Source organism: Sycon ciliatum, chromosome 12 (assembly GCF_964019385.1).
Source record: "Sycon ciliatum chromosome 12, ocSycCili1.1, whole genome shotgun sequence".
NCBI classification, from domain to species: Eukaryota; Metazoa; Porifera; class Calcarea; order Leucosolenida; family Sycettidae; genus Sycon; species Sycon ciliatum.
The window spans coordinates 16,182,148-16,194,763 of NC_088654.1; the positions used below are offsets into that span (position 1 = coordinate 16,182,148).

The 12,616-nt window shown below is 48.0% G+C and overlaps 1 protein-coding gene across 1 annotated transcript; it reads right to left on the bottom strand.

The window, feature by feature from the left end:
• Positions 1-1,570: 1,570 nt before the first annotated feature.
• LOC135828869 (thioredoxin domain-containing protein 12-like) lies at positions 1,571-11,262 on the bottom strand. The gene is made up of 7 exons (XM_065341299.1): positions 11,075-11,262; positions 8,771-8,831; positions 7,396-7,448; positions 5,361-5,437; positions 3,632-3,701; positions 2,576-2,659; positions 1,571-1,924 (listed from the first exon to the last, which is right to left on the bottom strand). The coding sequence occupies exons 1-7, from the start codon at positions 11,154-11,156 to the stop codon at positions 1,851-1,853; spliced, it is 501 nt and encodes a 166-aa protein (XP_065197371.1). The 5' UTR covers positions 11,157-11,262; the 3' UTR covers positions 1,571-1,850.
• Between the last annotated feature and the right edge of the window lie 1,354 nt (positions 11,263-12,616).

The window sequence follows — 12,616 nt, forward strand, 5'->3', positions numbered from 1 at the left end:
CCTAGCGGTGCGCTAGCGATTCGTACGAGACGCTAGGGGGGGGGGGGGGGGTCGGATTTCAGTTGCCAGCACTGTAGTACGTAGTGAGACACATGATGTGAGTTTTCTCAGTCGTCGGAGACCCCATAACTGCTATGCAGAGTTGCCCACTTCAAAGGGGGTTCATAATAACGAGAGAGCTTGAAAGCTCAGGGCCCTGCGCTATGCTTTGTTGCCTAGCTCATCGTGTATGTTGTCAGAACTGATGGAAAAGCTTTTTCCTTTGATTGGGTGCATCATTGTATTGCAAAAACGGTTCAATGAGATACTTAAGTAACGTCTTCTGCATAGCTATAGGACCGGCGCTGACTCTGCCGATCACGGGCGTTCTGGAGTCGACGGGATGTCTGTCCTGACGTTTCCTGGGACCGGCGCTGACTCTGCCGATCACGGGCGTTCTTCTTCTTATTATACTGACGGCAACTAACATCCATTCTGATTGCATTCACTCGTCTCCCTACTTCGTATTTCTTTCCAGAAAATCTCCTCATACAGCAGGGAGTCGTTTACATAATATGACAACCCTGCTATACATCTACATGACTGTATATACGTTGTAACTATTATGCTATCGGCCTACATGCGATTCCCGGGCTGGTCGACAGGCGGCCCAGCCTGCCTGCTAGTGGGATCTCGGCCTCGCACACAAATCCACACAAAATGTTACTGCACTGAATGCAATCCCCCGATACACTTCGCATATATACTAGTACTCATTCTCTTTATGGTACCGTACTCTTGATGGTACGGGACAGGTACGGGATAGCGCCAGGCATGTCAATGGCACAAACAAACAAAAACATTGTGGCCAGCTGTCTTTGCTGGTACGGTACAGTACGGGACAGATACGGGATAGCGCCAGGCGTGACACAAACAAACAAACAAACAAACAAACAAACAAACACCAAATTAAAGCTGTGTGGACCCTGGCTAGCGCCAGACGTTACTGAAGTAACGTCTTCTGCATAGCTACGGGAATAATTATTATACTCTTGCTGTGCAGTGTAGACCACGCTGAATAGTGATGGTCAATGATTCTTCAGCCTTTCAAGTATTAGCTGTCGAATGGTGCCATCCCAGCACAAGTTGCCACGGCTTCTGCCGTAGCATCGCTATCAGCGGCTCTGCCGATGAGTGTCAAAATGTCAAGGTCAAGGGCAGAGGTGTATGTGTGTGTGTATGTACATGTATGTGTTATTGTTGTAAAAGTGGACCACAAAGACAGAAGAAATCCAATTACTTGACCCAGAACTTGATTTCTGAACACTAGTATTCCACCTTTGGACAAGTAGACCTTGGAGCCGTTGACCCGGCGATGACACACGCCATACCATAGCACGGCTTGCTTGCACACGGCTTGTTGGTCTGGGCCGCGCTTGGGTTTGATAGTTCGAGGTTATCACACATGTCTTACATCCACAAATGTACTCCCCCCCCCCCCCTCTGATACACACCAAATAGTCCCCTTCACAATACACACATACGCACGCACACACAAACACACACACACACATGAACGTCATGGGCTTAGTTAAATCCGAAAGTACTCCGATTTGATAAATCTGAAGGATTCAATTTCAACAGATTTGAAACTGGAAAGAAATGCACGCATCAAAGTATTCCATAGAACACAGCAGGTAGAATTTCCCTAGATAAATTAACGAAAACACTATACAATATTTATCACGTCCATGCTTCGAAGGTGATAGTTATGTACAATGAAGGACAACAGTAGCTTCAACCAACCCCAGTCCCGTGATAATAAGACGCAGAGGTTGGACAACTCCATGGCTCGGCCGGCTCGTGTGTCCTCACAGCTCGGTTGTGTGGGGGCTGTAGTCCTTTGGTGGCATTTTCCGCAGCGCCTCCTTCATGGATGCAGTCACTGCAGAGAGTAGTGAACAAAGGAAGACGCAGCAGACACATGTCATGAACACAGGCGCACGGCAAGAGAAATTTAATAGTATCCAGTTGAAAGGAGACAATATAGACGGCTCTCCAACAGTATTTTGTTTTTTTGATTATCTGAGGGCTTGACCATGACCATGGATTAGACCTGATGAAAGAGGGTGGTAATGCAACCATGCCAGGAAAATTCTGGATGTCCTTGAAGAGGAGAGATTCCATACTTTCTTTTCGTCTGTGTCTCCTTTCCAAGTTTTCCCATGCCTGGGTTACTTGGACCTCTTTCGCTTCCTTGTCATTGGATATCTTCAGTCCGTTCGGTTTGTGAACTCAAATGAACACAACCAACAAACCAACCAAGAGGAGATTTGATGCTGGCAGCTAACACTACCTACTGACTTCACTAGGCCAAGCCTAGTTCGGGTCTGCCGTGAAGAGCACACGAGAAGCTGCTGGAACTTTCCACATGGTAGACTGGTAAGCTTCTACAATTCAGTGATTGTTCCATAAGAGAAAGAAGGAGGGGGGGAGAGAGAGAGAGAGAGAGAGAGAGAGAGAGAGAGAGAGAGAGAGAGAGAGAGAGAGAGAGAGAGAGAGACAGAGATAGACAATATGCCAGGTGGAAACTGACCTTCACTGGCTTGGGAGTAGAAGTAAACGTAGTTTGGGTTGCCTTCTACATTTTGAATGTCCACATCTGGCTCACCATCACTATCTGTGAGCAAAACATACACAAACACGCACGCACACATAAACGTACTTCGAAGTACATGCACACGCACGCACATACTTGTACTTGTTGCTCACTGCCAAAACTGGTCACGTGGGTCAGAGGGGAGAGAGACTCAAAAGAAACTCGGAAAGATGACTCAATTGGCTATTAAACCCCACACACACACGCACGCGCGCGCACACACACACACACAAACACGCACACATGCACACACACACGCACACACACACACACCCACACACACACACACACACACACACACACCAATAAGAGCAAACTCGTACACATACATCACTGTTACTCAGCTCTACGGACAGCAAGCTGTTTACATCTCACCGTTAAAGCCCAATCAATGTAACTGGCCAGCCCCAAATACTATGAAGTCTAGCCACTAGAACACCACCACACAGGTTTCACCCTGTATGAAAATACATTATTACAGCACAGTACTCAGCAGTTTTTCGAGTTTTATTTGTTGAAGTAAATTGCTGACCCTTTATTTTTTAGGACTGTTTTGATATTTTCTGTTTCGCCTATTCTGCAGATGCATGCGTATAAGCACCTCATTCCCACTCGTTCCTCATTCTTCCTTCCGTTTGGCAAATGCTGGTTTTATACATTGTGTAATTACTCAGCGTTATTTGCAATAATAATAATAATGAAAATACTGAGAGCTTCGCACAAAGTCAGATACCTTGATGCAAACCGGCAAGATTTCTCAAGAAAGATGAGATAAGGTATTATAGAATCAGCTATATTCGGACGCCACTGGTGCAGCGGAAACTGTCCTAATATGACAGGATACCGCTTGATCCCGGTATGCACGCTCAGTCCACAGCACTTCGGTGCATGACAACTTGTTCGGCCACTACAGGGTTTCGCTCCATATAGGGTACAGCAAACACAGGTTTTTCTGCACAAGAAAGCCAAAAATTGGAGTTGAGCATCACTCACGGAGGAAAAGAATGCGAGGAATGTATTTGCCGTCAGGACCATATTTCTCCTCGCGCGGCTCTTCATCATCCTGGACAGGAAAAGGAGACTCAGAGGAATGAGATGGGGGTGTGCGTGGTGGGGGGGGGGGGGGGGGGGGGGTTCGATCATGAAAATGCACGTGGGGTACTGCACCTAGTACCGCTGAGCTGGGGTGTAACGGAGACTCCCTCGATTTAGGTTAAGGCCTGTGGAGAATCCATAAATACAAATACAAAATACAAAAAAGTACAAAACTGGTCGCCCTTTTTTTTTGGGGGGGGGGGGTGCATGGCCCGGATTTGTAGGATGGCATGTCATTCATGGCCATAATTTGGATGCTGAACCTAGGTCAAAATTGGGGGGGGGGGGGGGGGGGAGGGGAGGGGGCCGATGCCCCCTGTGGGCTGTACGCCAGATTTGCTTAGGTGAACAAAGGCTGGTACAGATCAAGTACCCCCTATCTCAATCAGGTCAGTTTCAAGTTTCAACAGGCCTGATTTCTTTCCACCGGGCCCACAAACCTTCCCTGCTGGGTCCACACATTCTCTATACCGGGCTCACAAACCCACTCAACTGGGACCACAAACCCACTCAACCGGGTCCACACACTCTCTCAACTGGGTCAACGCACCCTCTCAATCGGGTCCACAAACCCACTCACCCGGGTCCACACATTCTCTCAACCGGGTCAACGCACCCTCTCAACCGGGTCAACACACCCTCTCAACCGGGTCTACAAACCCTCTCAACCGGGTCCACAAACCCACACAACCGGGTCCACAAACCCACTCAATCGGGTCAACGCATCCTATCAACTGGGTCAACGCACGCTCTGAACCGGCTCCACACACTCTCTATACCGGGTCAACGCACCCTATCAACCGAGTCAACTCTATACCGGGTCCACACACCCTCTCAACCGGGTCAACTCACCCTATCAACCAGGTCAACACACCCTCTAACCCGGCTCCACACACCCTCTCAACTGGTTCAACACACCCTCTCAACCGGCTCCACGCCCCATCAACCGGGTCTACACACCCTCTCAAACCGGATTAACGCACCCTCTCAACCAGGTCTACACACCCTATCAACCGGGTCAATGCACCCGCTCAACGGGGCCCACACACCCTCTCAACCAGGTACAGTACCGTAAAATTCTGTAAATAAGCCCACCCTAAATAACGCCCATGTCCGATAATAAGCCCAGTTTTAGGCGGTGTACACAACTAGTCCGTTTTAGCGCCCATGCCCGAAATAAGCCCAGGGCGTAAAGTGGAGTCAAAATGACCAGCGCGCGAGTGTGCGTGCGCGTACAAACTGTAGAACAGTAACTGTTGTAGATCGAGTGCGTGCCATCCAACTGCACGCAGCCTTGTCCTTACCATAGCAAGTGGTTTACCCGGTATCAAATCCATAATTTATCGCTACTTTCTTGGTTACGACCCATTTCCAGCTGTGGTTTGATGTACCTGTACCGCGCTCAGTGTGAATGGTGGTTCACTGAAATTAGTGGGTTGCTGATAGATCGATCTTCTGCAGATTACGTCCGAAATAACGCCCATGCCCTAAAATAAGCCCATGCCCAAATATACGCCCGGTTTTTGACGCTCTGCAAAGTATACGCCCGGAGCCTTTTAACGGAATTTTACGGTACTCTACTGACCTGGTTTTCAGGAAGCTACTGACAACACACAACATCTCTCACCTCTAAGTTCACAAGCACAAAGTGTTTCGAAAGTTTGTCAATGTCATCATTAGGATTCTGGAACTCCTTCTTCAACGCTGCAAACGATAAACAACAGACAACAATTCGGAACATTATTTAACCTATAAGTACAGTGCTACTACATGAAATGCAACCCGAAGTTCAGAACCAGCGCCGCGAAATGATCTTGGTTACATCATCAGCCACATGGCACGCGCTCTAGTTGATCTGCGCTCGTAGTCAGTGCCGGCCGTCCAAAGAAAACTCATATTTTTGTCCTTTTTTGACTTGTTTATCGTTGTTAAGTCGCAGTTCCCGCGCTTTCGTTCCCCCGTGCGGAAACGTCACTTGCACATGCTGGGGGCATGATGAGTGCGTGCACTTTGCTAGTGCGTACAGCTCAGGGCCGCAGGGGCCGAAATGTGCGTGGCGCAGATTGTGAACTTCGAGTCGGATTCCATTGAGCAGCACTGTACATTGGCAGGATTTGGGTACCGACGACAGGTAAAGCTTGAAAGGCTGATGAAGTGACTGTCTCTACTTTTGGTTTGATCTCCACTACACAGGCCCGGAGCCCGGCAGCTACTGAAAGGTTGTAGGCCGCCCCAGGTCGACCACACTGCCGATCATTACCCTATTGCCAATTTCAATATCATGGGAGAATAAGCCTCTAGCTCTAGGTACGTCTTATCTGCTTGTTTCAGCTGCCGTGTTTCCGGGGTATACGCCGCACCAACCCCCCCCCCCCCCCATCCCTATGTCTTTGCCACAAAATACAGACATCTATCCCATTTATCACCTTTAATTTGATCATCGGAGTATAAGCCGCACACCCACCCCCCTTTTTCAGGTGTGAATTTTGAGTGTTCAAAGTGTGGCTTATACTCGGGAAAATACGGTACATAATCTGCTAGCAACCGATATATAGACAGTAGGAATGAAAGGGTTCCATATGTTTCATGTTCGGCTACACTAATGACAACACTGTTTCTCACGGTTCGGGTACACGCACACACACACACACACACACGCGCGCGCGCACACACACACATACACACACGGACACACACACATACACGTGTCCTGCCCTGTCCTGTAGAACCACTAGCACTAGGGTCACGCGGCCCCCGGAGGGGCAGCAGAGACAGAGAAGGAGCAAGCCACCTGATGGCGCTCCAAATGCAAGACTGGTCGGAACCGGCGAGAGCAGATACATATACGCAAGATACTTGTCCCGTTCTCTAGCCGTTGGACGATGGCCGTGCCTTGAACAGAGATGTCGTTTGCTTCCCTGGGCTGAGCGGAAACAACGATTGCAGATGTCACAGTGAGCACTGCAGCAAATCCGAGCGGTAGCATCAACGGTGGCAACAGCAGCTGATGCGATCGGCGCTGGGCAGGAGTTAGAAGCAGAGCAACGCTGCACAGCCAAGCCAAAGTGGCTGCAGAACCAACGGTGACACTGAAGACACTGACATACACCTCTCTGCTCCGAAACCGGCCTTTGCCGTTCAGCCGTGCACTTGTGCCTGGCAAGGTCGCCCTGACGTGTGAAATGCCGGGCGCATGTGCAGCAAGTCACCGGTGGTGGTACGGGGGGGGGGGGGGGGATCCAGCGCATCCAAGGTGTAAGCCAACCTCCAGTCCGGGCGAGAGTCACAGGCCACTCTGTCCACTCTGTACTAGTCCGCTTCAAGGTCTCGTGAGCGGAGGTCCTTCACAGTACAGTCTTTGGACCGCCAACGTGGGCCATGTGCCGGGCGACAAGATGGCAGGGTGCCGTACGGTGATTGCTTGGGCAATCGCATGTCGTTCATGCGGACGACATGGCCCAGCCACTCGAGACGTCGACGTTGTAGCTTTGTGGCGATAGTCGCAGAGTCACCCCACCACTCGAGCAGCTGGGCGTTGGAAAATACGGTCATTCCAGCAAACGATGGCGTCACACACGTACACACACACACACGCACACAACACGCATGCACGCACACACACACACACACACGGATGTGTAGCATACTTCACAACGACTCACCGTTACATGCACTGCACCATGACTTGTGGATCAGCATCATTATCGGCTTTCCGCTAACGAACAGGACAGGAAACAAATAAAGACACAACCCTTGTTTCATGGCGATGCCCGAAGAATTTCAGACATAATGCAGGGGCGTCACACACGGTACGATCAGGACAACCATGGTCGTACCACTTTTCGTCCAGGATGGTCCGCCCAGAGCGCATGTAGAGCGCCAGAACATGCCATGTTGGCCGAAAAATCGGATTTATTTCGCGCCGGGGACACCCCCACCCCTGTCGTACCACTCCCCGATATTCTAATTTCAGAAATTTTAGGTGCTCAATATTTTCGGTATGAGGGCAAAAGGCCAGGTTGTGTGAACAGAAAATGTAGGTACAGAGAAGCAGTTCCCTATTGGATTAGGTGTGCTAGTGTTTGTTCGGTGTATTCAAATTTTAGGTATGAAACAGACGCACCGAAAGTACCGAAAATAGAAGTACACCGAAAATTCGTGAAATTACAGTAGCCTGTGATGCCCCAGTGATGACCATCTTGAAATGCAGAGCTAGGTGTTTGTGGTGCTGCGGTCACTTCACTAAGCACAGGTGCCGAATTCAATCACACATGGCTTCTACTAACTGTGGCACAGCACAGACAGAACAAGTAGAGTTTCCTTTGACTCTCTTCCAGACCGAATCTGTACCTACATTGAGAATTTCTCTATTTTTCAGGTTTCCATGGCCATCAACACAACTCTCACTCAGCATCTGCAGTGTTTCGCTAATGCCCACTCTCTTCATATTAGTTATTACGCCATTGGCAGCTAGCCCCTCCAGCTTTCATAAGATCCGCCAACAAAATTTAATGATGCTGCAGTCGTGGATGTTGCGCACCGCTTAGATGTTGGCAAGTAAAAAAAACGCTTCAGTCAGTCTGTGTTCATCGCCGGTTGAAAGTCGACCCCGGCTGAAACGCCTCATGTAAACATTTACATTTTTTACATTTAGACTTTATTTGAAGGATTCTCCTAACCACAGCCCCAGATTACAAAACTTGAACACTTCTGATTGCATCACTGTTTGGGTGCATGTGTACGTCCACCCACACTTGTACTGATTCCAGGGAGTCAAGGGCCGTACAAGTTGAAGCCACCAAATACCATAAAGTCGTGTATAAAAGCCACGGCTTATATGACGTTGTGCAGGAAACTTAGCAGGCTTCTATATGAGACAGGCTTCTATACAAGACAGGTATTCACACATATGGCAACACTAAAACCAGGTTTATGTGCCAACAGTGTATCTTGAAAATCAGGCTTCTATGAGACAGGACTTAATACAGGACACTACGGTACTTCAAGTAGGTTGTTCAACAAAACTGACCAACTCACCTTTCCTTGGCCTCAGCTAGGCCGTCAGCTTGCGTTTTCCAATCGAGGTGGTCGCCAAAGCCTGCACAGAAACACATAATACACGCCCCGATGCGGCATGAACACAAGAGTCGGCATGAAAGCTACGGATGGCCATGATGTAGCACCACTCACCCAACCGATCAAAAGAGAGCCACTTCAATACCAGCCCTGCACAAAAGGTCATGAACTGTGTTCAGGCCTAGGCTACTCACAGCTGTGCTAGAGCTGACTGTACCTGCTAAATATGGGAGAAGGTTGCCCAGCAAAAAGACTGCAGCCATGCTCAGCAATGCATAGTACCAATAGCATTGTTCTGCTCTATGTGGAATGTAGAGAACAGGTGGCGCTTCCTTCCAATGTGCTAAGCTGTGGAATGATTTGCACCCTCTAGCTCGCTGTGTGGATAACTCCGCCCGTTTTAAGAAACTGTTACCCCAATGCCTTGCTTTTTCACGCTAGTAATTATGACTTTCAGCTATGCAAAATGCGAACATGATCACCTATCCAATACCGGTAGTCTATTATATTAATTATTCATATCTTTTTGCATCTTTCCCTCGAGTGGGTCTATTGTTATTAGGCAATTGTCTGTTATAGTCACCACTATAAATAAAAATCCAATCCAATCCAATCCAAGGTGTCTGGGTTAGAGTCTACGGCCTCGCGTGTTTTGTGTCGGGATTTCAACGCAGACATGAGGTTCTCTACCCTTCAGCACACGCAAAGAAAATACCCAGATCTGGTGTGTATCACTCAAATTTGAGCTGGGTGAGAAAACTGCCAAATTCGGAACGGGAAATGCCCACTACACATTCCACGTGATTTTCTTGCATGAACGAGTCGTACACGTACTTCACGGTATTGCGAAGAGCGCTCCCGGGATTCACAGCGTAGCGCACCCATAACGTTGAGCAGAACGTCGCCACTCTGACCTACCGTATTTCCTCGATTAATGGACCATGCTCGAATAATAGACCATGCTCAAATAGTAGACCCTCCTAGAGGCCTCACGGAAAAATAGTAGACAATGCCCGAATAAGAGACCCGGTCTCTTATTTGAGTTCATCGCTTTGCGCAAGCGCACAAAGAAAGCACGTGGTGGATCAAAAAAGAACGCGATTTTAGGTTGCGCAACTACAATTTTTGTAGTGGCTAGTGCTTTCTTTCATTATTTGAGCACGGTCTGCTATATTTTCATCGGCACATCGCTGGAAATGGTGGGGGTCACCATTTCCAGCGATGTGCCGATGAAAATATAGTGGACCGTGCTCAAATAATGGACCATGCCCAAATAAGAGACCGGGGGTCCAACCCTCTTCAAAAAACAAAAGACCGGGTCTATTAATCGAGGAAATACGGTATTTACCGGCCAGAGGCGTTGCAGCCGGTCCGGGTTCGGCCGGACCACTTTTTCGCCCAGAATTGCCCAGAATTCAGGATTTTCCACCCTAATTTCAAACATTTTCCCGCGGGGACACCCCCGCACCACCTCTAAAAGTGACGGCAGTGTTACGCACCTGTACCCATCTCTGTGTTTGTGGAACCAAGCCCACAACTAAGAGAGCTTCTATTCCCTGAATTCGCTCTCATGTAGCTGGGTTTCCAGCCCGTTTGTACTTGTGAATTGAAAATAATGAACACAACAGAACAACAGCGGCTTCTATTGTGCGTTTTCAAATTTCATGTAAGGCCATGGTAAAAATTATCTTTGATTCTCAAGTACGCGCGCACCGATTTTTGGCGGCGCACCGACGATTTATTATTATTTCTATGCATGCATATGCGCGCATGAAAACGGTCAATGCGAAAGGCATGAATCAGGGAGTAGTAAAATACCCGTATTTTTCTACTCCCTGGCCTGAATATAATTATGAACATGTGACCATGTACATATTATGTGTGACCCTATCTTTGGAAATTAAAAAAATTGTGGGAAATAAAATAAAAAATCGCTCGCTCGCACCGATTTTCACAGGCTCATGACCTAAGAATCAACTTTATTTTTTACCATGGCCTAATTAATACTTGTAGATAAACTACTCCTACCCCCTACGTCTTCTTCTAGTGCTGCCCTGGTTATCGCTGTCTCTGACTAAACAAACTGCAGACTTGTTTCTACGATACTCACTAGCATTATTCATGCATAAGAAAAGATCACTGACAGTGACACCTCCTTCTCAATTCATCAAGGTGAGTTGAACATGCACGGCGTGTTCTATTGTGTGGAGTCCGAAATTCTGCAACGCAAGAATCGATGTCGAATAAATATTTTGGAAATCTTACCGCGCGCTAAGCTTGCTTCACTAGCGACGGACGTCAGCAGAACCAGGCCAGCGAGGGCCACCGGCAATGCTATGCCCTCCATGACGAAATCAAGTAATACCCGCAAATCAACCCAACACAATGCTACTACCGGTACAGGAAAATACAAACAGTAACTGGCTTTGAATGAAATCAGAATCCTCCCCTTTTTGACTTCCTGCACAAATAATACCGTGATCCTGCTGCCTGGCATAGGGTGCATGCAACTGTGCATGTATGCTGTGTACAGCTACAGTAACAATGTTACATAGTACAGAGTCAGTGCAGTGTGTTTGAACTGCAGAACGCATGCACTGAACCTCACTACTCACAACATACTACTACTACTAGTACTAGTACTACTACTACTAGTAGTACTACTAGTAGTACAGTCCATTTCCATAAGTGTGCACTCTTTTCCATCCAGTCAAAGGGCCCCATGGATTATACATGTAGGCCAGCGCCAGCCTGACATGGGAATACCCCACGTGGACGCGTTGAGATGGTAGAGAGGTCAAGTTACACGTTTTTTGCCCTTTTTCAAAACGCGGTGCAAATCTCACGTTACGTGTAATTTTTAGAGGTTAAGTTACACGTGCGACGTGACGTGAAATTTTGCCTGGCAGGATTATTATTATTATTTATTAAATTTTTAATAGGGCATTCCCACAGGCCTAAGGCCTTCTTACGGGGTACCCTATATGTTTTTGTATAGATGAGCGGAAGTCTGATAGCGTGGAGCAAATACGAACAGAAGCAGGGAGCGAATTCCAGCGATCTGCACCTAAGAAGCTTAATGCGTACAAGCCATAGCGGTTATTAGCCGGGGGAAGAGCAAGAGACAGAGTAACCTGCGAGCGGGTGATTGACGCTGTGTGTGTGGCATTGACTCTAGTCACAAAACAGTCTGTTAAGAGCGGGCTGCACACCTTATGTAATGATCTGTAAATAAGTACGAACAATTTGAATCTCAAACGTAAGGAGATAGAAGCTAGGTGGTATCTGGCTAGAATAGTAGAAATGTCACAGAACCTTGGATAACCAAAAACAGTTCTAACTGCACGGTTGCTGAGGCAAGTCAAGCGATCTTGTTGCCCAGCCTGCAGACTGTGATAAAAAGCATTGGAACCGTACTCCAGTTGAGCCTGTATGAACGCGCAGTAGAAGGTTCTCTTTGCATCAATTGTTAGACGGTCACGGATTCTACGAAACACAGCTAGCTTGTCGCCTACCTTTCGCTCAAGGGCACTGATGTGGTCAGCGAATGTCAGGTGCTGGTCAAAGGTCATACCAAGGTACTTGACGGTGGTCGCTGGTGGAATTAAGACATTGTCAATGGTTAGTCGGAGGGAGGAGCATACTTTTTTCGATCTGGAGTGGAACACAATGAACTGGGTCTTGCTGGCATTCAGGATTAGTCCTCGTTCACTGAGGAAGTCCCTGATACGACACACATCTCGGGCCAGTTCTTCGGTAGTTTGTTGTAGGTTGCGGCCTGCTAGGTACAGGGCGACATCGTCAGCG

Excerpts from the sequence above, each read along its gene's own strand:
- LOC135828869 (XM_065341299.1), bottom strand. The coding sequence starts at position 11,156 with ATGGAGGGCATAGCATTGCCGGTGGCCCTCGCTGGCCTGGTTCTGCTG. Across the intron at positions 7,449-8,770 it reads CTAGCTGAGGCCAAGGAAAG|CGGAAAGCCGATAATGATGC; the intron begins GTGAGTTGGTCA and ends CCTGTTCGTTAG. Across the intron at positions 2,660-3,631 it reads TCCTCGCATTCTTTTCCTCC|ATAGTGATGGTGAGCCAGAT; the intron begins GTGAGTGATGCT and ends TTTTGCTCACAG.